This window comes from Dama dama, chromosome 20, assembly GCF_033118175.1.
Source record: "Dama dama isolate Ldn47 chromosome 20, ASM3311817v1, whole genome shotgun sequence".
NCBI lineage: Eukaryota > Metazoa > Chordata > Mammalia > Artiodactyla > Cervidae > Dama > Dama dama.
In genome coordinates, this window is record NC_083700.1 from 113,902,566 (window position 1) to 113,929,914 (window position 27,349).

Consider the following 27,349-nt stretch of genomic DNA (forward strand, 5'->3'; position numbering starts at 1 on the left):
GATTGATGCCACATGTATATCTTGTCCTCTAAGTCTTTTGTGCTTAAGTTAGTGAAAGCTTGGTTCTGAAGGGATTGTGGATGAAAACCAATTGCTTCCCTCGGAAGCAGGAGGGCCAGCGTTGCCCTTCTCTTGGCTGATGGCAGCACCAGCCACCATGGTGCACGGGTTGAGGGCAGACCCCCCAGCTCCACCTTGGCAGGCAGATGACATCTGTGCCTCGGTTTCCTCATCTACAAAGCAGAGATAATAAAACACCTGTTTCATTAGCTTGTTGTGAAGATTATAGGAATCAACCAAGTCCCTAAATAAGGCTCAGATGAAGGCATGAGGCAGCCTCATGAAATGGAGCTAGGAATGGCTTCATTTACCTGCATTGGTGAGGTGTGGCCACCACGGGCCTGTGTGTACTCAGGCTGTCCTATAGAGAGTTCCTCAGCAAGACAAGCACCCAGGCCAACCCACTGCACCTTCACTTGCTGCCTTGCTTCAAGGCCTTATCTTCTCTCTCCAGGACTCCTGCAACAAGCTCGGGTAGTATTTATCTGGTACCTGTTATATGTTAGGACGGGGGAGGAGGGTCAGACGATATGAAACACAGAAGAGGAGCTGATGGAAACAGGCACTGGCCCTGACCACCAGGAACAAGGAAGCTCAGAGCTTCAGCAAAATCACAGAGGGGCACTTGCACCCCTTTCACAGCTTTCACCCCTTTCACCCCTTGCACAGCTTTCAGCCCTCTCTGAGAAAGTGATGTCGAAGCTTAGAAAAATTTAGGGTAAAGAAGGAGGAAACTGTCCCCAAACAGAAGTAACACCATGAATTTTGTTCTTGACTGGTCTTGCTGACCCAGGTTTCCTCTTTGCCTGTCCCCTCTTCCACCAGATCTCAGAACCAGAAGTCCCTTTTAGAAAGGAAACTTGATACTGTCACACCACCCTCTAACACCTCTCAATGGGGCTTCTGAAAATAAAATTCTAACTTTTTGGCCCTTTCTTCCCTGTCCAGGAGGTGAACCTCTTCTCTCAGATGGCTCACTCCTCCAGGAGCCCTGCACAACTCCCCCAGAGAGCCTGTTACCAACTACACCAGGACGCAAAGCGACAGAAAAATAATGTGTACTCAAGAAGCTTGAGAGTCCCTTGGACTGCAAGGACATCCAACCAGTCCATCCTAAAGGAAATCAGTCCTGAATATTCATTGGAAGGACAGATGCTGAAGCTGAAGCTACAATACTTTGGCCACCTGGTGTGAAGAACTGCCTCACTGGAAAAGACCCTGATGCTGGGAAAGACTGAAGGCGGGAGGAGAAGGGAATGACAGAGGATGAGATGGTTGGATGGCATCACCGACTCAATAGGCATGAGTGTGAGTAAGCTCCGGGAGTTGGTGATGGATAGGGAGAGCTGGCGTGCTGCAGTCCATGGGGGTCGCAGAGTCGGACACGACTGAGCGACTGAACTGAAGCAGCTAGAAATTAGAACAATTTGAAACAGATTTTTAAAAGTAAGTACTTTACAAAAGTGTAAGCGATGAGAGAAGGAATAAAAAAAGTTGGGCAACAGGAAAGGGCCCACCGATTCCACAGCGGGCCCCGCGAGCACCCCGGGGAGTTTGGAGGCTGCAGGTCTGTCCCGACCGTGCGGGCTTTGGCGGGGTCCGGGGGGGGGGGGGCGCTTCTCTGCATTCTGAGCACGGTGATGGGCATACAGCGGGCGCCCCATCCACCGAGCCGTCAGCATCAGCCTGGCTGCCTCCGCGGACCACGCTGCGTGACGATCCGGAGCCACAGGCCCAGACCCAGCACAGGACCAAATGAATGGAGGCATGAACACCGCTCGGAGTCCCAGGAGCTCTGGCGCGCAGGCTCGGGAACTGACTGGGCGACCCGCCCCCTGTCGCCACTGGCCAATCAGCGAGGGCCGCAAGATCCGTGCCCGCCCCGCAGCCAATGAGCGAGGCCCCAGAGCCGGCCGCCGAATCCAGTCCCCTTTCCCGGTGCGCACTGCTGTTCGCATGTCAGGCTCCAAATAAAGTTCTTCGGGCCTTTGAATTTTTTTTTTAAAGCGCCCGCTGCAGTCGCCGCCGCCGCCGCCTCAGGCGAGAGCGGCCGAGTCCCCGCCTCGCCACTTCCGGTCCCGCCGCCCGGAGCCGGTGCTGGTTGTGAGGGGCTGCGTTTCGCTGCCGCCGGCCGGCTGGGGCATGGTGTTGGGCGCCGGGCCCGCCTCGCCTGTCTCGGGGTGCCCAGGTGAGAAGAGCGCGGCCCTGCGGCGGGCGGCCGCCGGCCGCGGGAGGGCGGCTTGGCTCCCTCGGCGCCGGTGCACCCGGCGGGCGGGCGGGCGGGCGTAGGGCCGCCTCAGGCCGCGCCGCTCCTCTCCTCAAGGCCGGGCGCTGTGGGGGGTCGGAGGGCCGGCGGGCGCCGCGGGGCGCGGGCTGGGGAGTGCGGGGCTGGGACCGGGGCGCTGGCCGCCTCCGGGCTCCACGGACAAGCCCGCCAGAGCCCGGACTTTGGGGGCACACCGCGGCCCCCCCTCTCGCCCGCCGTCTCGTGGGGAAGCTGCGAGCCGCATTGTCCGCGAGGAAACGCAGCGCCCAGCGGGCTCAAGGTCACCGGTCCAAAGTGGTTGGAGGCGGCGGGACTCGGACGCGGGCAGCCGGACTCTTGACGTCCGGGGGAATCGGGCTAGGCCGGGGAGTCGGGGGGCGCCCCTGAGGGTGCGGAGGAGCCGTGTGGCCGCCTCGCCGGCGTGCCTGCGGCTTCCCACTGGGGACGACCGGGGCCGGTTTGGAGGGTCTTCCCGGGGCAGAGGATGGGGGGAGGACATCTTGGACCCATCCCTAAGGCCGCCGAGTCCCGGCTGCTGTGGAGTCTTGGGTGTGGCCCTCGCTTCCCCGGGTCTCGGTTCCCTCATCTGTCATACGCGGGATCGGGCCCGCCCCTCTGCCTTCCCTCCAGCTCCCAAGTGGGGTCGGGACGGTTTCGGAGTGGTCGGAGAAGGCTTCTTGGAGGAGGTGCAGGAATCTGCTGCCTAGTCATCGGTTATCCGAAGGAAGAAGCAGGATGAAGTGGTGAGGGGAGGCAGGGCATCCAGACCTGGATGTCAGATTGAGCAGAAGCTTCCAGAAATGAGCGAGGTGTCGCTGAGGAACAGGGAGGAGGCCCCTCTACTTTGTACGGAGGGTTCCAGGCTGGTAAGGGGATGAGGCAGGGGAAGGGCCCACGTGGGGGAGATGTTCAAAGAATCACCAGCAAGTTAACTGTTAAGGGGCTTGAGGACCTCCACCAGAACAAACTGCCCCTCAGGTAGTAGGCAGGGCAGGGGGAGGCAGGTTGACCGCTCCAGATAAAAGGGCTGGGCTCCAAAGGTCATCGGGCAGCCAACCACTGAGACAGGTGGGTGGGTTCCTTGGGCCCTGGCCTTCTGTATAAGTACCGGCGAGCTAACCGATTGCGCCACTGGAGCTCTGGGCCCTGGCCTTCTGAAGGAGGAGAATGGGGTGTGGACATTTTTATGCCCTGATCTGGGCCCCTTTTTGACTGTGGAGTTGGTTGACCCCTAGTGACATGGGGTTCCACCTTTTACACTTAGATTGGGACTCTGCCAAGGCAGGAAGAATTGTAACTAAGGAGTACCCCACCCTATTCGCTGACTGGCCCCTGTACAGGTGGCCTGGCTTGATTTTGCAACTGCAGGCCAGAATGCTGAGTAAATACTTCTTGATGATGAGCCTAGTAAACTGCACAGGGGCTTCCCTGGTGGCTCAGTGGTAAAGAAAATGCTTGCAATGCAGGAGACTCAGGTTGGATCCCTGGGTTGGGAGGATCCCCTGGAGATGGAAATGGCAATCCACTCCAGTATTCTTGCCTTGGGAAGTCCCATGGACAGAGGAGCCTGACCAGTAAGTCCCTGGGGTTGCTAAAGAGTCAAATACAACTTAGCAACTAAAGCACAGTAGAGCACATAAAAATCTTTGAACAGTTGCAATAAAGTCCCACCTAGAGGAAGAACGTAAATGGGCCAGTTACAACTTAAGGAATTTAGAGACTGAGTGTGCTATTCAGTGTAATTGATTTGTTACTGAAAATGCTGCCATGGTCAAAGTGTAATTTTTGGTAAAAGGGAAATTTTAGTTTTAAACCAGGTCTTCAAAGGGTGAAGTATATCGACGAAGGAAAAGAGAATTCTGAAGCAAACCACAGGTGTTCAGTTAAACTGACAGCCTGAATAATTTATTTTCATTTACATCTCTTTGCACAGAGTTAAATTAACAGCTATGGAACATGTCCAAATTAGACCTTTGGTTTATCCCTAAAGTGGTGTATGAAAATGATACAGATGATGGAGAAAAGTTGGTCATTATATAATTAGATTTCTTAGAATGTTCAGAATATATTTTGTCTTATATGGAAAAACGGGACATCACAGTGTTTTATATCTTGCTTAATCAGAGCCCAGTGTCTTTTATTAGGGGTCACAAACTTGTTGAATATCGACAACCAGGAATCTGACTCTAAATGGAATTGCATATGGGGCATACTCTGCCCACAGAGAAGAATTTAGTGTGGGGTAGGAGTGTAAGATGATTAAGCAGAGTCCATAGGCTGAGGCGACACAGAAGCATCTTGGTGTGAGCCTTTCTTTGTGTCAGTCGATCTTGCCAGGACCCTCTGAACAGCCCCTTTCGTGCAGGTCCGCAGGGAGCTGGGTGTGGGCCAGTGGTGTGCCCTGGGACCCACTCCACTGGGCTCTTTATTATGACTTTCCTAGGTACTGCCTACCGAACTCTCTTTACACAAGCTGTGCTTTTGTTTGCCATGTTTGTGTTACCAAGGTCAGCTAGAGTTTAAAAACCAAGTGGACTTTGTGATAGATGGAGATCTTGGCCCATCATCAGGCCACCCTGTCCATGTGGCAGGACTGATGTCCTCAAGTCTGGGTGCCTGGCAGTGGGCTTGGTTGGGAGGCAGACACTGCTTTGGGATCCAGATCTGCTTGAGGGGTTAATGACAAGCTCCCTGGAGCGGGACTGGAGCGGGGGGAGGTGGGGGTGAGCAGGAGCCCCAGGCTGTAGATGGTGCTGCTGTCCCTGGTAGCTTGTGGGCTAGAGCCCACAGGTGTTCCTGACACCACTCCAGTCCTCCCTCGTGAGATTGTCAGCTGAAGCAATAGTCCCCCACACTGGGTGAAGCTGAGATGTGTGTTAAAGGATTATGTCCTCTCCATAGGCCCACCTGGGGAGACGGCATGGTAGAGTGGGAATAAGGAAACTAGTGATGGCTTGGAATCACATTTTGACCAATTTTACTGAGGTACCACTGAAGTCCACTATGCTGTACATGTTTAAATCGTGTGATTTGATCAGTCTTGATGTGTGTATATAGCCCTGGAACCATCACCACCTTCAGGATAGAAACATCCCCACTATCTACTTGTGGGAAACCAGTGTTTCTATGGTGACCTCTTCTAGCAGCTGAGTGGCCTCACACAATCCAGATCCTGGGCCCCAGCTGTCCCAGAATCCACATCCATGAAAAAGTAGGAGTCAGGGGAAGGGGTCCTTCCCAGAGCTGACATTCTAGGAGCTGATGTGTAATAGAACTGTCTTTTGAAGCGTTGAGACCAGTGGTTCCTAAAGGGATTAGGTGAGTGATAGGTCCTGTGTAGTTCAGAAGAGCATATTCAATATATTGTTTTCATAACAGAAAATAAAATCTTACAGTCTTTGTGGGGTGGGGAGATAAAACAGATGATGGTGTGAAAAGTGAGGGACCTGGATTAAAATGGCTCAAGAGATCACTTAAGTGTTAGTCGCTCAGTCGTGCCGACTCTTTGCGACCCCATGGACTGCAGCCCACCAGGCTCCTGTGTCCATGAGATTTTCTAGGCAAGGATACTGGAGTGGGTTGTCATTTCCTTCTCCAAAAAATATCACTTGGGAGAGAGTTATTCTTACAGTTTGACTTTCAGGACCTTGGCCTCAAACTAAAAGTTCTTTCCTTACGTCGGTTTAAATTTTTCATCTGGAAGTTCTGGATCATTTTCTCTTGAAAATGATCAGAGTGATATTGCAAGGAAACAATATTAAAACAACAGAGGAAATTATGAAAATATTGAGCTGGCAATCAATTTTTGTCTTCAGTCAGACATTCCAGAGTTCCTCTCCGACTGGTAAAGCATGCAGGAGGAGTCAGGAGGCCCGTTTGTGTACATACAGGAATGGTGGTTTGTGTACATAAAGAAGGCGATGCTGGAGGACAGTTCTGTCTGTAAACACTGCTGACAGCTTAAGTCCTTTTTCCCAAGCAGTCAGGTGCATCACCTGTGCTTGGTTTTTATTGTCCTTCCCAGTGAGCTGTCGGGGAGGGAGCCTGCAACACAGTGGGCTGGAAGCAGCCCAGTGAAAAGAATCTAGTTTGGGGCATTAATTATAACTTAATTAAGTTGCTGTTGCCTTTCAATGTGAGTACAGCACAATACACACAAATGTGAAGATGCTTACTAAGGTTCTAGCCACACCTTTCTTAAAGGAGGGGGGAAAGCGTTGCGGTGCTCCCTCCTCACCAGGGGCGGACGCTCCCCTCGGTCTGCGATGGGCCAGACACTGGGGCCACACCCTCAGAGGCACGGTCCCCACAGCAGGGGAGGGCAGTGAACAGTGGCAGGCCCATGTGGAACCCGTCAGTGGAGGCTGCCGTAGACATGAGCTCTACATCCCAGGGCCTGCTGCTCAGTGAGTGTTGAATGCTTGGCTCTCCTTTAAAATTTTCATTCATACTTTAAAAAATCAGATTTACCTCCAACTAATAAAAAAAAAAAAAAAGAAAAAAAATGAGTTTAAAAAAAAAAAAAATCAGATTTAGAGAGGCATAGAGATTACCCAAATTCATTATGGAAGAATGCAGTCTTATTAATCTATCTTACATGCTACATTTTTCTACAACTAAATTATGGGAAAAAATTAAAAATCACCTCACCTCATTGTCTCAGTGTCTGGAGATGAGTGCTTAACCTGCCTTTGGCCTTTCAGGAAAAAGGCAGCAGTGATGCTGACGCTGGCAAGCAAGCTGAAGCGGGATGACGGTCTCAAAGGATCCCGGGCGTCAGCCACAGCCTCTGACTCCAGTCGGCGGGTGTCTGTGAGGGACAGGCTGCTTGTTAAAGGTAAGGGCCACCCGAGTGAGCTGTTTTTATATCCCACAACAAAATGATGTCTGGCGTGTGGCTCTTTGGGGATATGAAGCAGCCTGTTGCTGCTAAATAGAAATACCTGTTTCAAGATATTTTTAAATATAATTCCTCATCGCTTACAGCAGAAGGACTTTGCCCTGTGCACGCACTGTCAAATGCCAATGGCAGGAAAATGGTATTAGAACCCTGATGTATCTTATATACTTGGGGTGTTCTCTGCAGGGGCCACCAGAGTGCTAGTGGAAGGAGTAAGGCTCCAGGGACAGCAGACCCACGACTCTGGTCTCGGTGCTGTCTTAGGTGGGGGGCGGGGTTCATCCTTTCTCCCAGACTCCTCGGCACCAGAGGATCTCATCTGTAGAGGGAGGGTAATTTCTTAGGGTCCTTCTCTCTCTCATTCAAATCACAGCCTTAGGAGAACCTTGTACAAAACTGATTCTCTTCACAGAATTAATAAAGATGTCCTAAAACTGTGCAGTGTTTGGAGAAGGGTTATGTAGTGTGTGTGGGGTGGGTGTGTGTGTGTGTGTGTGTGTGTGTGTGAAACTTGTGCAGTTAGTCATTGAACAGAGTTGGAACTCTTGAGTGCAAAGGCAGTTTCCCAGGGTCATGAGACCCACAGAAGAAGAAACGGTTTCCTTGAAATACCTTATACCTGGCAGCACTTTTTTACTTTAAGATGCATGTTTACATTTTGTAAGTGTAAGGATCCAAGAAGCACAGAGTGTTACCTAACTTGTTAGAACCTCCTGTTTCATTTTGTATTAGGTGGACACCATGGGGTTCCTGGCGTTTGCATGTCTGGGAACAGATCTGATGAGGGAGACCTGGCATGTGTGAGTGCCCCGTGCTGGGCCTTCTCAGAAATAAAGCACCGCTGAGTCTGTGAACAGAGGTGCTGGGTTCGGGGAGACTGGTGGTGCCCTTGACCCTGCTTTCTCTCTGCCTCTTGAGTCCTGACTGAGCTCTGGTTCTCCCAGCCTGAGGGATGATGGGCTAAAGATGGAGTAAGGATCGTTTTTGACATTTTGATAGTATTTGCTATGTCAGGGAGAGCATAGACTGCATTCAGTTTGTTACAGTGCAGGAAGTTTACCCTATGGGAACTGAGGGTGGGGCCTGGCTGTAGCCCCTTACTTGGAAGGCCTGTTAAGACTTTCCTGGCTCCTGGCTCTAGGGTTCCATCTACAGAGGAAGCCAGGAGCCAGACAAACAAGCCAGGGAAGGGGTTCGATGCTTGAGGTTGTGGTCCTTCAAGGGGAGGGTGTTCTAATGCCAGGGAGTTGTTATGAGGGGGAGTTGTCCTGAACTCTGCGGGTGGGACACTGGCACAATAGACAGTGTCACGGCTGATGGCAGCTGCTGTCCACTAAGCACTTGGGGCAAGGCCCTCTGTTGGGGACTTTATAGGGCAGTTCTTGTTTGACTTTGACTAAGCCTTGCCAGGTGGGTAGTTCATTTTACAACTGAAGAACTGAGGCTTAGAGGGATTCAAAAACTTGCCCAGGTTTCAGCTTTATTGTAGCAAGACAGCCAGACCCACATTTTGGGGTAGGGAAGGCACTTGGGGAGCAGAACCTGAAGGAGCAGAGCAGAGGTGTGAGTCCACAGAAGAGAGAATTCAAGGAGGCACCAGGCTCCACCACACCTCCTTCTGCTCAGGGACTCCCCGGGAACGCCCAGGTGCCTCCAGGGCCTGACGAAGCCCAAGGGGGCCCATTAAGGCCCACAGCGCTGGACTCGGTCCCAGGGCCTAGGACAGGAGATGTCTTTGGCTGGGTTGACAGGCTGGGTTGAGGTCTTTTGGTATGAGCCTCATCAGGGAGAGGTGCGGAACCTCCTCGCAAGGCCACCAGTTCTTTCTCCCAGAAACACTGGGGGTTATTAGGGTTCTGGGCCCCAAAGCACTTGGAGTTGATGGGTGTTTGTGCAGCAGGACTCAGAGTAACACGGCCCTCGTGTGATCTGCTCTCTCCCTCAGGCTGGGGGCGGCCAGGCTGACTGAGTGGTGAGTAATTTGGGCTTCTGGTGGGGAGTAGGTGGAGAGGAAGGGTGGGTCTGTCCTGAGAGAGGAAGCTGTGGCAAGAGGTGCCTGATAGAGGATGCTCTGATGGGTGATGATTGCTTGGTCCACCCCTGTAGCACTGCTTCTCCTGGTTGGATGTGGCTGCAGCCTTCATTCTGGGGATTTCTGATGGTGGAAGTGAAGTCTGGTGGAGTCCATGGCTCCTGTGGGCCTGGTGAAGCCCTTGGAGGGGTGATAATTCCAAGAATCCCTTCTAGGTGAAACTCCCCTTTTGGGGCTTGGAAAAAGGTAGGTTGGTTGTCTGCGTTCAGCAGGATTGCTGCAGTCAGGACAGTCACCCGGGGCTGTGGCTTTGCCTCTGGCTCGTGTGAAAGTGTTACTCATGAGGATCAATAAGTTGTAGAAAAGTGTGTTAATGTGTCTTTGGGGCTCAGTGCTGTGTGCTGAGCTCCTGAAGTGGGGAGTTTGGCATACCATGAGGTTATTAAAGGGTGTCCCTGGGACTGATCCCTCTGGAGGGTGGTGGAGCAAGCAGGAGCAGGGAAGAGGGAGAGCTCTGACGAAGGCCCCAGGACAGACAAGGGCCTGTCTGTCTGCTCCTGCCCCTCTGCTCCGGGGCAAGCTCAGCCCTTCGGAGCAGACCCCAGTCAGGTAAGACGGTCAGGCCTTCTGCTCTCTGTCGACCAGTCTGGCCCGAGGCAGGAGCTCTGTGCACCTCAGAGTTCCCGGAAGGACTGAGAGCTGAAGGCCGTCTGCTGTCAGCCCTCACTGAGAGGGCATCTGGGCCATGCGCCCCATATCCCAGAGGAAAGACCACAGACGCTTTCAGGCAAAATATTTTTTTATCTGGTCTGTTGTCGTGCTTGGATGAGCTTACACAGTAGGGGATCTGACTCAGTGTACATGGCTGTGGGGTTAACATGGGAGGTTGGAGGTTCACAGGGACACTCGTCTCCAGTGGTGAGGGCCAGTGGTGGCTGCACAACTGAAGAATTGTGGGCCTGGTTCAGAAGGTGACAGGTGTAGCCAGCTGTCCCTGGAAGCACCGGGACCTGCCTTGGAGCAGCTGGCCAGCATGAGGCTCTGTCATGCTGGCCCCTGGGCCACACGAGCTTTTCATTTACACCCCTGAGGTCACCCTCAAGGACATCCTCCAGGCTGGAACTGGAGAGGTGCTTGCAACAGCAGTCCCTGAGGTAGAGCAGTTGAGTGTTTCTGGGTGAAGACTGAGGGCTGCTGTCTGTCCTGAGACCTGGGAGCTGGGGATGCTGGGGGGAGAGTGTTGGGTCTGCATTTCCTGTTGGTCCCAGCTCAGGTCTGGGCCCGGCTAGGAGCCATTCCCTGTGTTCTCAGCCACAGGTTGGGGGCGCTGCTTTCTGGTGGGCCTTTGTGGTTCTGCTGGGTCTATTAGTTCTGAGTCTGATGATGCTCCCCACCTCCCAAAAAAGCCTCTGGGCAGAATGGTCTACTTTCTTCTTTCTGAAGCTTACTTTTCACATAATGGGAACATGTCAGCGTGTCTCCCTGTCCTTTGACTTATTCACTTGACGAAGATTTTACTGCCCAGTGTGTGCCAGCCTCCTGTTAGTGACCCCTGAAGACCTCTCGGGGCTCCAGGCAGGCTGGCCGGAAGCGTTTGCTAAATGTGGAGATTTGGTGTTGAGCTGACTGAGTTCAGGGCCAGGTCTGGAGTTGGAAACTACAGGGACTGATTCTGCAGCCTTCGTCCCCTCAGCCCCTGTGCCCCAAGTGGCCCCTGGTGTTCTTGTTTCCGTGGCTGTGGCAGCTCTCTGTGCTCCTGGCCTGGTTTGCCGAGCCAAGAGGCCTGGCTGCCTACCTGCATGGGCTTTCCAACTTCCAAGGTGCAGGTGTCCCCACAAGGGGCCACATGTGGCCTCCCTGGTTGAGCACTTCTGTGCCCACCGGAGCAGTCCAGTGCTATGGTGGTGTAGGGAGGGCTTTGGTCCAGGGCGCTTCCTGGAAGAATGGGCGAGAGAGAAGCATTTGTTGTTCTCCAGAGCTTTTTTGTCCTTGCCAGCCCTGCCCAGGACTCTGGAGGTGGGCTGGCCATACTGGCAGAGTGTCCAGAGCATTTAGCAGCGTGTGAAGTTGTGGGCTATGTGTTACAAAATGTGTTTAAAATAAAACTAGGGCAGCGGCCCAGAGAGGAGGAGCCCTACTAACGTGGAGTAAGGTGGTGGCCCACGGCTCCCGTTTAATGCTTTCTTACAGGGTTTTAAACACCAGTGAAACCGCCTGGGAATGTGGCAGCCCCCTCGGACTTGCCAAATAGCCCCAGATAGCCCTGGATCTGGGGAAGGCAGGGCCGGCGGGGGCGGGGGAGGATCTGTGCAAGAGTGAAGGTTCCAGTCAGCTTTGTCTGCTCATGTTGAGAGTGGGTGGTTGGACGCCATGGAGCTCCACCCCATCCAGAGCAGTCTCTGCTGCAGACGCTGGTTTTCAGGGTTACATCCTTGCTGCCCCAGAGTGTGGCGTGGCCCTGACTCCTCTCCTGTGGCCCTCTTTCTGCAGTGTGCTGCTGGAAGGCCCTTAGACTGAGTGGAAGTGGCTCAGTGGGGACTTGGCCTCAGCTGTAGCAGTGCTGTCTCTGGGAGTGGGATGATGCCCTTGGGGCAGGTGTCTCCCCATGAAGGCACTGTTCGTGGACACTGGCAGTGCAGAAGAGGCACTCAAGGCGTAAAGACATACAGGAAGCTAAGGGATAAAGTCCTAGATTGAGAAACCTAAGAAGTAGGGGTAATTGAGGTAAGAAGAGGCAATCGAGTCTTCTGGGCAGCAGCTTCCAGCTCTGCCTGGGTCAGAGGGCACAGCTGTCCTGCCTGGGTTTCCTGACAGTGCTTGGAACTGGCTCCTGCCCAGAACCATTGGCACCTGTGATTGGGCTTGGTCTTTGTCAGCTCAGGCTACCGTGATAGAACACCACAGATGTGGGAGTTGGGGGGGGCCTGGACATGGGGAAGGCCAAGGCCAAGGCATTGGCAGATTCAGTTCCTAGGGAGGGCTTCCTGGCTTGTAAGTACCTGGGTCTTTTCCTGTAAGGGCACTAATCTTATCATGAGGGCCCCACCCCACCTCATTTAACCCTAATTACATCCTAGAGGCCCCACCTTTATCATCATGTGAGTTTAGGGCTTCAACATATGAACTTGGGCAGGGGCTCAGTTCAATCCACTACACCTTTGGAATTCCTTGGTCACCAACTGTATGAGGAACAAAGCTCCTCACATCTCAGGATGTCCACACTGCAAGTACTGCCGCTCTGCTGGCAAGTGTGCTTGTTGGTCAAGCATTTCCCAAGCACTCCATGTGTGCCAAGCTCAGGCCCAGGGACTGGGGTCCCAGGGCTGGATCAGAATGTGCAGCCCCCACCATGGATAATGTGCAGGTTCCAGGGGTGGGAAGCAGCTGGAGCACTGTGTTGTGAGCACCCCACAGCAGGAGGGGGGTCCATGCTGTGTGGGGGCCATTGTGGTAATGGGTGGATTTTGTAATCTGACATTTCAGTGCAGTTGTGCTTCAAGTGGGCTCTGTGGTTTGGTCTTTAGTTAGAAAGGAAAAGAGTCTAATTTCTTAGAAGGAAGTTGTGCAGCCACTTAATTGTGCAAGGTGCCAGGTATCTCTCCAAAGGCTGGGCTGGTGAGCCAGAGAGGTGTTAGCATCTTTGGTTGGAATAGGCAAGACTTTTTCGGTTTAAAAATAACTAACTTCTACATACAGATGGCTAACAAACACATGAAAAGATGCTCAACATCACTCATTATTAGAGAAATGCAAATCAAAACCACAATGAGGTACCATTACACGCCAGTCAGGATGGCTGCTATCCAAAAGTCTACAAGCAATAAATGCTGGAGAGGGTGTGGAAAAAAGGGAACCCTCATACACTGTTGGTGGGAATGCAAACTAGTACAGCCGCTATGGAAAACAGTGTGGAGATTTCTTAAAAAACTGGAAATAGAACTGCCATATGACCCAGCAATCCCACTTCTGGGCATACACACTGAGGAAACCAGATCTGAAAGAGACACGTGCACCCCAGTGTTCATCACAGCACTGTTTATAATAGCCAGGACATGGAAGCAACCTAGATGCCCATCAGCAGACGAATGGATAAGGAAGCTGTGGTACATATACACCATGGAATATTACTCAGCCATTAAAAAGAATTCATTTGAACCAGTCCTAATGAGATGGATGAAGCTGGAGCCCCTTATACAGAGTGAAGTAAGCCAGAAAGATAAAGAACATTACAGCATACTAACACATATATATGGAATTTAGAAAGATGGTAACGATAACCCTATATGCAAAACAGAAAAAGAGACACAGAAATACAGAACAGACTTTTGAACTCTGTGGGAGAAGGTGAGGGTGGGATATTTCAAAAGAACAGCATGTATACTATCTATGGTGAAACAGATCACCAGCCCAGGTGGGATGCATGAGACAAGTGCTCCGGCCTGGTGCACTGGGAAGACCCAGAGGAATCGGGTGGAGAGGGAGGTGGGAGCGGGGATCGGGATGGGGAATACGTGTAAATCCATGGCTGATTCATATCAATGTATGACAAAACCCACTGAAATGTTGTGAAGTGATTGGCCTCCAACTAATAAAATAAAATAAAATAAAAAATAACTAACTTCTTGGTACCTTCCAGGTGGGGGTAGTGAGTGTCCTTCGAGCAGGGCAGGACTGCTGCTCTGCCAAGAGGCCTCTCAGGCATGTAAAGCAGATCGCTCGTTTGTTTGGTCATAGTCTTTGTACGTAGATTCTGAGTTAATTGGGCTTCCCTGCTGGCTCAGCAGTAAAGAATCCACCTGCAATGCAGGAAACTCAGGTTCAATCCCTGGGTTGGGAAGATCCCCTGGAGAAGGAAATGGCAACTCGCGCCAGTATTCTTGCCTGGGAAATTGCATGGAGAGAGGAGCCTAGTGGGTTACAGTCCATTGGGTTGAGAAAAAGTTGGACACAACTTAGAGACTCAGCACTTTCTGAGTTAATTGCTGTTAGTGAATTACTGTTTGCCCTCATTTGAAGTGTACAGGTGTCATTTGTGATCCCTCCCTGAGAGGAACACTGCATTGTAGTTCATTTATCTTCTGTACTGGGCTGGACCAAAGTGTCAAGCTTCTTTAATGAAACCCTTCTACCTCTAAGGTCACATTTCTTGCACGCACTGGTTCTTGGTCCAGAGGCCCTGACTGTGGTTGTGGTCATCACTAGATTGGGTTTGGGGGCTGCCCTCCCTGGCCCTCATCTTCCTTCCCCAAGGGAATTACACTGACGGGGAAGTTCAGGCGTAACACTCTTCTTCGGAGTTTGATTCTAGATCACGATGTGAAATTATTAAATCCGTCTATGAAAATAGCTGTGTGTAGATATTTTAGCTTGGCAGAATAGCCTACAGTGGTTTCCTACACTTGAAGAGAATAGTAAGATTCAGGGGCCTTGGCCCCACCCAGGCTTTTCAGTGTAATTGATCTGGATGAGGGGGTGAAGGGTTGCTCAGCAGGTACTAGATTGTGGGGATGGATGCACAGCTCCAAATTTTACTAAGAGTTACTGAACTGTACACTTGACGTTGGTCTGTTTACACTACGTGGATTGTACGCCCCCGATGATTGTGTGCAGTCAGGGCGGAGAGTCCCTGCCCCGTGTGAGGCATCCTCAGCTGAGAGCCTCTCGTCCCCCAACCCCATCCCTGTGTGCAGAGTCCGTTCTCTCTCTCGGTCAACATGATGCCCTGGTGAGTGCCTCTCTGCTCTCCTGCGCCCAGACCTCACCTCTTCCCTGTTCCTTGGTGCCAGCCTGTCTTCTCAAGTATTTCCCTTCTGTCATGTGGCCCCCTTTCACATCCTCTGGGCACGTTTTCTGTTTCACTGGGCTTTTGTAAAACTGAACGACCAGAGCTCTTAGGACAGCAGTCGCAATAGGCCTGCCAGAGAAAACTGGGTCCCAGGGGACAGCACCGGTCTCTCCAAACGGTCCTCAAGAAGGGTTTCTTGTAAATTCTTACCAACCAAAAGCTAATAGCATAATAAATATGTAAATAGTATTTGCCTTAAAACTATATAGGTTTCATCATGTGGATAATGTTTATTTAGAAGTGATTAATATGCGTAACTCATTTGGTAAGATGTGCGCTTTTTTGATAAAATGAATGCCCTGTGTGCACTGTTGGAGCAGGGCCAGGTCCTTGACCCCGTTCTGGTCAGAAGGCCCACGTGAGCCGCATCAGAACGTTCCTTGCCCAGTGCCCTGCTCTATGGAAGGCCTGGAGGGGGTAGCCTGTCCCTTCTCCAGGGGATCTTCCTGACCCAGGAATCAAACCGGGATCGCCTGCATTGCAGGCGGATTTGTTATCAGCTGAGCTCCCAGGGAAGCCCATGGAAGGGCTAGAGTGGACCAATCAGAAAGAAGAAATGAAAAGTCCTCAGGGTCATTATAAGGATGGTGCTAGTGAACCTTAGAGGATCAGCAGCATTTTGTTTTAAGTGCGTATATTCTAATGCAGCACAGCATAAGACTGCCCAGAGGATAGACCCCAGGTTTGCATTTGATCACAGACTGCCCTTTGTTTCTTGACTCCTCCCTCCCCTGCCCCACCTCACTTTCCTGGTTACCCATCCCTAATGCCTGGACCCCAGAGCTAATACGTCTAGTGGGCCAACTGTCTCTACCCAGATTGTCAACTAGTTGAAATCAGAGGCCTGGCTCTTCCCTAAACCCTCTGCCTCAGAATGAGATGGTTGGATGACATCACCGACTCAGTGGACATGAAAGTGAGTAAACTCCAGAGATGGTGAAGGACAGGGAAACCTGGCATGCTGCCGTCCATGGGGTCACAAAAGCTCAGACACGACTTAGCAACTGAACAGGTCTTCCCATGAATGCACTCAACTCTGCAAACATCAAGGCCCCCCCTCCCCACCTGTTCCCTCCCGCCTCCTCCCTTGAAGGAGTTATTTGCTCCTTCGTGTTTTGTAGTCTGGTTTCCGTCTTTCCACTTACCTTCCTGCTGGTTTGGATGCACTCCACAGGGTCTGACCCACATCCCGGGCTCTCCCTCAGACCTCATCCCCCTCGTACCACCAGACCAGCATGCCGTCTCTGCTGAATCGCTCCTGCATTTCCGCTGGTGACTGTCCCTGCTCCTGTCCTCCGCTTTCTGCCAGAGGTCTTCCTTCTCACCAGCCTCTCCCCTCCGTGGGTCTCATGCTGTTAGGTGGCATGACTGCAGGGGCTTCCAGCCCTGGTCATGAACCCAGACTTCACTCCCTCCGTCCCACCTCTGTCGCCTTCCCCCTCAGTGGCCCCCAGCCGCACCCCCACACAGTTGGCCCATCCTTCCATCCAACTCACTTCCGGGCTTGCCGGCTCTCCCTGCCAGTCAGGAGCAGCCACCTCACAGGTGCCCTGGCCCCCACTTTGCCCTTTCTAAAGCTGTGCCCTTTAGGCAAAGTTTCAGATATGTCAGAGGCACAGGCGACTTGCCTGCCCAGTTGATGGGGGCTTTGCAGCTTCATCCTGGCAGAGAGGTGCTGGGCCTGAGCACCGAGTGCATGCCTGATGGAGAGCCCCAGAGGAGAGCTCTGGGGCTGAGGAGCGTCGCCCCAGGAGCAGGCTCTCTTGGGTGTCAGCGCACCCACAGATGATGGGGCCAGCGCACGGGCCCAGCAGGAGGCATAGCGTTTCCTCTCACTGGAAAAGTTCGAGCGCAAACTGGGCGAGCCCTCATGGGAAGATGAATCTGGAAAAACTGGAAGAGGCAAAGTTATAAATAGAAATCAGATTTTGAGGGCAGTAGTTCCACTACTTGGGGGAACGAGATTTTCAGAACCGCTTTAGTGACTGTTTACCCATAGGTAATTTCTGTTAATTTTGAATGATTCTCATTTGTACTAAAGTAAAATTTCAAGGGCCCTTGACTGCACTTGTTGGCATCCTGCAAGTCACTGTGTGTATTTGAAAGCAACTTCATGGCTTAAAGTTTAAGCGTCAGACCCAAGTGTAGATTTTGGTTAATTCTTTTTTAGTTTTTTCTTTTGGTGTCTTGGAGGGAAATGCCAATTTAGAGCAGGTGATTTTATGTGGAGTAATTAACTAATATTAACAGTAATCTCTTTGTTTCCACAGAGGTTGCAGAACTTGAAGCTAATTTACCTTGTAAGTATAGCATCCCCAACCAAACATTAAATGCTATAAAATAAATTGCATGGAGAAGCTTGTTTTATGTTTTAATAACTTTACATAGCAAAAAGCCTATTTTATATGTGTATTAGGAATAAGCTTGCATTTTGTGCAAACAGGTAGCAGGGTTTTTTCGAGGCCCTGGGAAGGAGAAGGTAGCCGACAGCACCCCCTCTCCTTATTGCCGCAGGAGTGCGTTGGTTAGGGCTCGTTCCTCCTGCACACATTCTGTCCAATGTCCCCTTCCCGTGAAGAGGCATGCTAATCAGGGATGGGCAGTCCTGTTCTTGTTAGTGATGGCACCACCGTTTTGGTCCAGAAAATACTTGTTTGTGACTGGTCCTTGTGCCCGAGGTTGGACAGCGGTGCTGTCTTTATGTCTTCAGGTCCGCTCCCCTTGCTTGGTCCTCCCGCCTGACACTGGGCCTGACTGAGGGCCTCACTCGTGAGCAGGCGCGCCTGCCCAGCGTCCACTCCTGCGATACGTGTCGCCGATGCCTTCCCAAGCCCTTTCTGGTGTGCAGGCCCGTCAAAGTCTAAATGCTTTGACCACTGTAGTGTTTTTTGGAATTAGAACTTTTTATCATTACACTTGATTAAGGCTAAGGACGTTTACGATTTCAATGAAATATTTTATACGTAGGTCTCCTAGTCTGGGCAGATGCTCGGGAGAGCTTGATACAGAGGCCTGTCTCACACAGGGTGAGAGAGGGCCTTCTCCAACCCCACTGAAAGTTGGAAAGATCCTTGTAGGGTGCAGTGCTTCAATGGTTGTGCAACCAGTATTTAACGGTTAGTACATACTCCTTGAAAAATTCTTTTAAATATATAACATTTATATATGAGTATAGTGGGTTGTGCTAAAATATGTTTCTTAGTGTTGGTCAAGAATGTCTTAAAAGCAGCTGGATTGCTTGACTTCAAAGTTTCCTTCCAGGCAGAACAAGAAGGAAATACTTTGGGATTCTATGAAAAGGTTATCTTTCTACCTATGAAAGTATTTACAAATGGTTTGCTTTAAAACGTTCCAGGACAACAGGCAAACAGCTGTGTGTGGGTAGGACAGGGAAGCAAGGTCGGTGAAATCCTGAAGCCGGGTGACAGCTGTGTTACACTGTTCTCACTCTTTTTTTCCCCTCTTCTTTTCAGATTATGTAATAATCTAGTAAAATCCAGTTAAAGAGGAAAATGACGTGGTCCTTCTGTTCTCAGCCCCCATCATGTCTTCCCACTGGCCCCCCAGCTTGAACATATATACTCATGCAGACATTTAATCAAAGACCATAAAAACCCAGAGATTGTCAGTTAGTAACCCAGAGAGTATAGTTTAGCTTTATCTAAAAGGTTAGTTTGAAACAATAAAACTATAATTGGCTTTCAAACCAGGATTTTAACTGGAGATCTTAGGTTTGAAAAAGGCATGACCTATCTTCCCAGGCCGTACAGGTGTGGTGTCAGATTAAACAAACTACATGCTGCATGCTTCTCTTCTCTCCGTCTTCCTGCCTGCTTTCCAAGTCATAGAGGATACAATATAAATCAGCCAGGCTTTCCACAAGTGCATAGCTCATTCTAAAGAGGAAATAAGAAGCCATGAAAGAACAGATCTTTCCTGTCTAATTCATAATCTTTCTAAAATATTAAGGCAAACAAAATAACTTGCCATAGAGCAATGCTGCTTAGAAATTATTCAGAACCAGTTTGGAACTCTGTACCTGCAAGTTTATAGAGGTGTCTCTGTTTGCAAAAAATAAAAAACATCTCTTTCAATTAGATGGAAATACTATGAAAGTCTTAGCCTGTGTCTACAGACAGAGAAAAAGCGTAATTCTGGAGTTTTAATAATTAATGGTTTGCTGTTCCCTTCTCTAGTTTAATGATGCCCCTACACTGAACTAAAACAAAACCTGAACTAAAACAAAAACCTGACTTTAACTTTTTGTTGTCATTGTAGGAACTTAGACTTCTCTTTAGCTTTAGAAGATTTGGTTCTTTCTGGGAGTTTTACTGTTTTTGTTTTTTTTTAACCCATCTTGATAATTTCTTTATTCTTGGTGGGTCAGTCTGTATTAGAGGGATTGATGTCTATATCTGTCCCTTTGTTAAATGAGAATATGAAGCATTAAAGACAAATGGATGATGCCAACTTTTATCTAATTAATGAAGCATTTCCCACACCCTTGTCATATGTTTTTGTTGCATATATTTCACTAGAAAAATGGCATTTATCTTTTCAAGTTAAATTAGGAAAAACAAAACCCATTTAAACTACTATGCATGGTTCAAATGTGTGTCTTGGGTGAAAACCTTGGATTCTTCAGTCCCTGGTTTCTTTGTTTCAGAAACAAAGAAAATGACAGTGTGATCTCTGAGACTCTGTCCTGCTTTTCTAGACTAAGTTACCTTTTACTCTGCATTGATTTTTCTGAAGGATTGGTCAAAAAAAATACGCCACAAACAGTTCTGCGTTGTTGTGTGTCATATCTGGATATATCATGCAGTAATGAAATGAGGCATAAACTAGTTTTAATTTGGGGGCTAAACTTCCTTCTGTTTGATAACCTGTGTGGTCTTGGGCTGGTCACTGTACCTCTCTGGGCCTTCGTGTCATCTTTCACAATCGATGATGTCGGACTCGATGGTCTCTAAGGCTGTGTCCCAGGCTAAAGTAGAATCTTTCTCTTTTGGATGAAAATTCATACCGTGTGAAACTAGGCAGATATTTCCAGTAGGACTTGTAAGAAATTGTCAGTAGATGACTCAAGGAATTTAGCATACTATTTTCCAGGTTTATAAAGTACAATTTTTATCTGTATTCCCTCCATCTTCCTTCTATATTTAATCCCTTGGGTATTTGCTCTTCTGATGTGTCCTTTGTTTGAAGGCGGCAGATGTCGGCTGTGGCCACCTTACTCTGTCCGCCCCACCACAGCAGCGCTCTCAGGGGGCTCTCTGTTAATCCAGACCCTCTGGTGCAGCTCATGTGGACCGAGTGTCACCATCTGAGTCAGCCGAGCCTCATTCTGCCAGCAAACCAAGCGGAGTTACCGGTTGGGTTGTGAGGATGTTAGGGGGAAAAAAGAGAATGCCGTGGCCTGGGCATGCGCTCCCTCAGCTGGGACAGTTCTTTGTAACTTTTGTATGTTGTGGTGGGTACAGACCAGAAGTGTGGCCTGGGCTCTTTTCCTGGTTTTTCTATGTTTAGCTTGTCTTTACCCACATACATTAATCTCCCTGAGGTGTGATTTCTCTTCTCAAAGTAAAGTAGCACCAGTCTTGACATTAATGGAAAGAGCTCTGTTTTTAGGAACCATTTAAAGGGTGACAGATAACATGGTCAATTTGGAGTTAACTAATAAAAACCTGTAAGGAGGAAGACACATGACAAGTATCAGTGGTTTGCAATTTGAGCATACTGGCATGATTATTACCAAACAAATAGATGATATCTACTGGTTTGGCCTGTCAGCTCCTCAGCAGCGTTAAACTTTCCATGTATTTTGAGGTTTGCCTCAATGTAAGGACTACCACTAGCCTTCCTGACGAGCTGTTTCTTTTGCAGGTACGTGTAAAGTGCATTTTCCTGATCCAAACAAGCTTCATTGCTTTCAGCTAACTGTCACCCCAGGTAATATTCTTACATGTATATGTGTTAAAGTGATTTTCAGAAAGCACATTCTAAAGATTTTCCAAGTCTATAATCTTTGGTTTGATTTGTCCTCTAACTTTTTGTAAGTCATGACAGCAGTGACATTCCAGATAAAGAGGAGATGCATGCCGTGTGGTCAGATAAAGCATCATGAAGTGATCTGAGGCATGCGGCATGTACTCTAGGAACCGGTACAGACTTTAACAGCCCGAGGGAATAATGGTGGAGGCTGCTGACACAGAGTGAAGAGCGCGAGCCCCAAGGTCTTCACTGGATTCAGATCCTGCTCTGCCGACTTGCAGCAGCACGGCCATGCCTGAATTGTTCAGGAACCTGTCTCAGCTGCAGCCCACCCAGCTGCAAAGCGGGATCAAATAGAACCTATCTCATGGGACACTTGTGAGAATTAAGTAGACAATGTGTGTGAAGCGCTTCAGCCCAGGTCTAACAGAGGAAACAAGCAGATAACCAGCTGTCCTCGTTAGCACTGATAGGTGTCTAAGCTGGTAGATATTTCTCGTTGGTCATGCTGAGCCGCTGGAGAGAGGGTGTGGGTCTCTCCTAGTTATGGTGCGGTTGGGGGTGTACAGCTTCCAACACTGCAGCCCACCAGAGTTCATTTGACAGAGGGCGTTGTGCCGTGGTGGGCTGGTTGGGGAGAGGAGAGAGCAGGGCAGAGAGAATTAAGCAAGGGGATGGAGTACTGTGGAGGAAGTGGAGGGTGGTGTTTTATTTGGGAGGTGGAAAGCAAGTGGGAAACTGGGAATCATGAGTCATTAGCTAATTAAACAGTGAAGGAGAATGCAGAATTTCAGTGGGTGATAGTGAATCTGCAAATAAGCCCTCGTGTTGTCTGCCTGCAGGTAGGATGGGAGGTGATGTATGACAACAGGAGAAATCCTACTTTCAAAATGTGCTTGAAATCTTTAAAAATTTCATGTAATCTGTGTGCTGCTTCTACAGTCGGCTCTGGAATGTATCCATAAGTTCAGTCTGGTACCATCTCCATTGTCTAAGTTGAGCGAGCACCAGGGTAGAGATCCTACCACCAGGGCACTGTCATCAGAAATGGGCCTGACCCCCAGAGAGGACTTTTACCTGTGAGGTGGGGGGGAGCTCTTACCATCCTTTGGCCGCCTTCACAAAGATGTCGCAGGTTTGCTGTGTTTAGCAAGGGGTACTGAGCACACTCTAATGTTTCCTGGTGACCAGAGGTCACCATTATGAGCATCACTATTACTGTTACGCACTGCAAGGTATTTTCAGAAGTGACTGTGGTGATTTAGATTGGTTCTCTGTTTACTAAGTGGTCTCACTCTTGTGTGTTTGTAGTAAAAACTTTTCTTCCCTCTGCCTTTTTAAGCATTTTCAGTGGCTCTCATGGATTCTGCTGTTCTGCCCAAGCTTGGGCTTTGTGGTTCTCAGCTCTTCAGAGACCTGGTTTGCTTTGCCAGGCTTGTTGCTCTCTTACATGTGTCGAGTACAACCTCTGGATAACTCTTTCTTTTTTTTCCTTTTTTTTTCAACTGAATGTTTTTACTGAATGACGTGAACATTCTCACTACAGTTATGTCTCTGACACCATCTTTGATGTTCTTGTTCTTGGAGCTGTAGCACGAGTGTTCCTTCAGGTGAAAAAGCAACTTGTGTGTTGGTGCCTGTGGTTGCCGGGTGCTCGAGTGTCCGTGTCTGGGGGCGTGCGCACGTGGAGCTGTGTGGTGTGCTCGTGTTTGTGGTGTCAGTGGGGCGCCTCTAGTGAAGCGGTGCTGTCTGTGGCAGTGAAGCTGCTATTTCTCTTGCCCTGGATTATTCAGAGAAGCATCACAGACATCTGCCAACCCCAAAAGCTTGCCCAGTATCCTGGTTTTTTATAAAAACTTTGTGGAGTCGTGCTGTCTTTAGTATTGAAGAGAAACTATAGAGATAGACCCGAGTAGTAACAGTGTTTTAACAGTATATGGAACAGGTGGTTTTGAAATTGGCTCATTTTGGCCAGTAATCTTGGGGATGAAAACTAAATAATATACAGGATCTACATATTTAGGTGGTCAGGGGGGAAGAGTTGCATTTGCACTTGAAACTCAAATCTCTTCTTTCTCTGGCTCCTGGCAGGATAGTCTCTGTTTGTACTTGGTACAATTTTTATAGTTTTGTTTGTTTTTGGAATATCCCTCATGCTTGGGAATAAATGTACTCTTCAGAGAAAAGATGGAAATGTAATTAGGTGATGGAAGAAAAGAAAAGAACTAAATTTGGAAGAAAAAAAACTCCATATTAACTCATACAACAAGAAACAATACTAGAAAGGGAAATGAAACAAAGCAAAAATCTCAAGACTGGCTGAAATACCCCATGGTGTCATCTGTGAAGTCAGAGGGGTGGTTTGAAAAACTGGGCCTACTGACTTGTGGAGGTCCCCCCAGCCTGCTCCCATTGTGGTATGGTGACTTGTAGGCAGAGGGGACCATAGACAGTTTTCATTTCAGGTTTTACTTTTTAAACAAATTTTACTGAAGTATAAAATTATTAACAGTAAAGTGTGCTAATTTTAACTGCAGAGCATAATTAGTTGTGCAAAATGGACACATACCCTTGTGTAACCTTAATCCCAGTAAAGATTTTGCAGCATTCCCGAAGTTCCCTTCTTCCTCTTTGCAGTCAATTCCTCACCCCCTGCTACATACCCAAAATTGCTTTCTGATTTCTCTTATTATAGTCCTTAAATTCCTTGAGTTCTTGAATTTCATTTAAATGGAATCATACTATGACTCTTAGTCTCTGGCTTCTTTCTTGTTAACATGTTTTTAAATTCATATGTGTTATTGTGGATAGCAGTATTTGTTGTATGACTATGATGAACATAATTATTTTCATATTGATGGGCATTTTAATTCTTTCCAGCTTTTGGCTATTATGAGCAAGACTGCTTTTGGCATTTTCACACCATCCAAATTTGTTCAGAATATTTTCTTATTAGTCTGCTGATGTCTGTGGGATCTGTCCTGACATCCCTGTTTTTATTCCTGATGTTGGTTTATTTGGATCTTCTGTTTTTTCCCTTGATCATGTTAGCTTGTGGTTTATCCAGTTTATTTTTTTGGAAAGAGCAAGCATTTGTTTTTCTGAGTTGTCTGTCCATTTTATTGATTTCTGCTGTCTATGATTTCCTTCCTTGTACTTGGGTTTAAATTGCTTTTCTTTTTCTATCTTCTTAAGGTGGAAATGTAGACTGATTTTAAAAAGTTCTTTAAAGGCAATGTTGATTGAGGTATAAGTTACATTATTTTACTTGGCATAATGCTTTTGAGTTTCACCTGTACTGTATTTTGTGTCTTTTTATAGATGGGTTTTATTCTATCATATGGTTGTAAACCAGTATTTATACCAGGTTATTGATGAACCTTTGTGCTGTTTTCACTTTGGGGCCACCACGCGTAAAAGCTGCTGTAAACCTTTGCGTGCAGGTCTTCATTTGCCAGTGTTTTTTTTTTTTTTTTAATTTTTACAATGTTGTGTTGGTTTCTACCATTCAATAGTGCAAATCAGCCATAATTATACTTACATCCCCTCCTCCCCCCACCCCTCCAGGTCATCACAGATCGCCAGATGGTGCTCCTTGTGCTACACAGCATCTTCTCACTAGCTCTCCATCTTGCCCCTGATAGTGTATATATGTTGATGCTACTTTCCCCACTGTGTCCACAAGTCCATTCTCTACATCTGTGTCTTCCCTGCGAATATGTTCATTGATATTTTTCCAGATTCCATACATTTGCATTAATATATTGTATTTGTTTTTCTCTTTCTGACTTACTTCACTCTGTATAGCAGGCTCTAGGTTCCTCCACCTCACTAGAATTCAGATTCATTCTATTTTATGGCTGAGTAATATTCCATTGTATATATGTACCACAGCTTCTTTATCCACTCATGTGTCGGTGAACATCTAGATTGCTTCCATGTCCTGGCTATTGTAAACAGTGCTGCTATGAATGTTGAGGTACATGTGTCTTTTTCAGTTATGGTTTTCCTCAGAGTATATGCCCAGTAGTGGGGTTGCTGGGTCATATGATAGATTTGTTCCTAGTTTTTTAAGGAATCTCCATACTGTTTTCCATAATGGCTGTATCAGTTTACACTCCCACCAATGGTCCCCTTTTCTCCACATCCTCTCCAGCATTTATTGTTGGTAATTTTTTTTTTTTTTTTTTTACGGCTTACACATACTTTATTTACTTGATTGAGATCTGCCTTATGGTACCTAAAATGTTTCTGTAGTTCATCTCAGCTTTGTTCACAATGAAGTGAATTGTATCTGGGTTTTCTATGCTCAAGACTGCTCAGTTGCTGCTGCCGCCGCCATTGCTTTGTTTTCTTGCAGGATCAAGGTGGGTACTTTCGTATAAAATCTTGTTTTTAATTCCTTCTCTGGCAAGTCTTTCCTGGATTCTTAGCTTAGCATAATTATACCTACAGTGGAACCAGTATCCTAAAGTCATCACGATAAATCCTCCTACTCCAACGTCACATGATCTTCTAATTCTGCCTTCCCTTTCCCGGGTTCCCCGGGCTCTGGCGCAGCCGCCATGGGGACTGTCAGCGCCGCTGCCCCGCCCCGCCGGCGATGGCCGCCGTGGGCGGACCGGTAGATTTTTTTTGATGATGGCCATACTGACTGGTGTGAGGTGGCACCTCATTGTAGTTTTGATTTGCATGTCTCTAATAATTAGTGATGGTAAGAATAAGTTTAGCTTTATGAAATACTGGTGTACTGTTTTCCAAAAAGAAAGTATGTTGCATTCCTGCTAGCAATGAATGAGCATTCCAGTTAACCTACATTCTTGCCAACAGCTAGTATTATCACTTTTTTCAATTTTAGCCATTCCAATGTGTGTGTATCTCATTGTGACTTTGATTTGCATTTTCCTAATGACCAAAGATATTGAGCATCTTTTCTTGTTCTGTTTATATCTCCTTTGCTCAAATATTTTATCCATTTAAAAATTGGATTGCTTGTCTCATTATTGAGTTGTGAGATTTATGTACCTGGGTTTAGTTCAATTCAGTTACTCAGTTGTGTCCGACTCTGCAGTCCCATGGACGGTAGCACATCAGGCTTCTCTGTCCATCACCAACTCCCAGAGCTTGCTCAGACTCATGTCCATCAAGACAGTGATGCCATCCAACAATCTCATCCTCTGGTTATATGTTTGTTATTGGATATGTGGGAGTTTTTTTTTTAATAGTGAATAATATCCTTTTTTTTTTAATTGTTACATAAGATAAAAGTTCTGATTAGGAAATTACATAGTTATATTCTAAATCTTGTATATCTAGGTATATATTCACCTAATTATCAGATTAGTCATGTTTTCTTAATTTGAACATATAATTTATAAAAAGCTCCCTAACTGATGAACTTGATAATAAAAATGCACCCTACAGTGAGTCATGAAATTTAAATTATCTTTTACCCCATGATGTTTGGTTCTTAGTTATTCTTAGCTTTGTTTCGCAGCTTTGGAGTTATAGAAGGAAAAGCTTCTAAACGTGAAATAAAGTAAGAGCCCAGTTTCTCAGCAGAGAAGTGTGGTTAGTAAGCCTGAGCCATAGGTTTGGTCCCACACGTGAACATTTTAGAGCAACATTTAAATGATCATGAACATGTTTAAAGACATGAAAATGGATCAGAGCACTGAAGCAGACCTCTGGCTTGACCATTACTCTGGTCTCCTGGTAGCTGGAGTGTAGTTTACTGTTACTCTGTCAACGTTTCAGACACACAGAATGTGAACCCTCCTCCCTGGTTCTCTCTAGGTTGGTTTTTAGCTTTCTGGGAGATAACCATTGCAAGGAGAAAAATTTGAAGCAAAAGAGACTTTTTTCCTGATGGAGTCTTTTCTTTCAAATAATCCTAGAAATACAGTGGCAATTATTCTCCTTTCATATATAGTAGAAATGTGGTTATCAGCGCTCAAGACGACCAGTTACCTCCCTTAGCACTAGCTAACTTTTGTTGGGGAAACGTTCATGCCCTTCTTGTCTGTGCTTAGATCCTATTGAGCAGGGGATGTGTTATCTGGTATCCACTGTGCTCAAACTGATTTCTGCCCTCCGCCTCGCACATACAACTCTGAGGCAGATTCTCTCTTGGGATGCTCAGATTTCCAGGAGTGGGTATGAATTTAAATGTCTTGACATACTGTTTTAAAAACCGTTATTACATTGTTAAACATATATTCTGATAGTTATTGTATATAAAATGGTTTTTAA

The 27,349-nt window shown here is 47.9% G+C and overlaps 1 protein-coding gene across 5 annotated transcripts in view; it reads left to right on the forward strand.

The window, feature by feature from the left end:
- The first annotated feature begins 2,066 nt into the window (after positions 1 to 2,066).
- Positions 2,067 to 27,349, forward strand: part of UBE2F (ubiquitin conjugating enzyme E2 F (putative)) — a 45,015-nt gene continuing 19,732 nt past the window's right edge. Inside the window, exons 1-4 of one of the 5 annotated variants that reach the window (XM_061122604.1) lie at positions 2,067 to 2,248; positions 7,030 to 7,163; positions 17,374 to 17,403; positions 20,990 to 21,055. In XM_061122604.1, coding sequence (XP_060978587.1) covers positions 7,046 to 7,163; positions 17,374 to 17,403; positions 20,990 to 21,055 — 214 coding nt within the window. In that variant the 5' untranslated portion in view covers positions 2,067 to 2,248; positions 7,030 to 7,045. The other 4 variants (XM_061122606.1, XM_061122605.1, XM_061122603.1 and 1 more) reach the window with 4 other exon arrangements.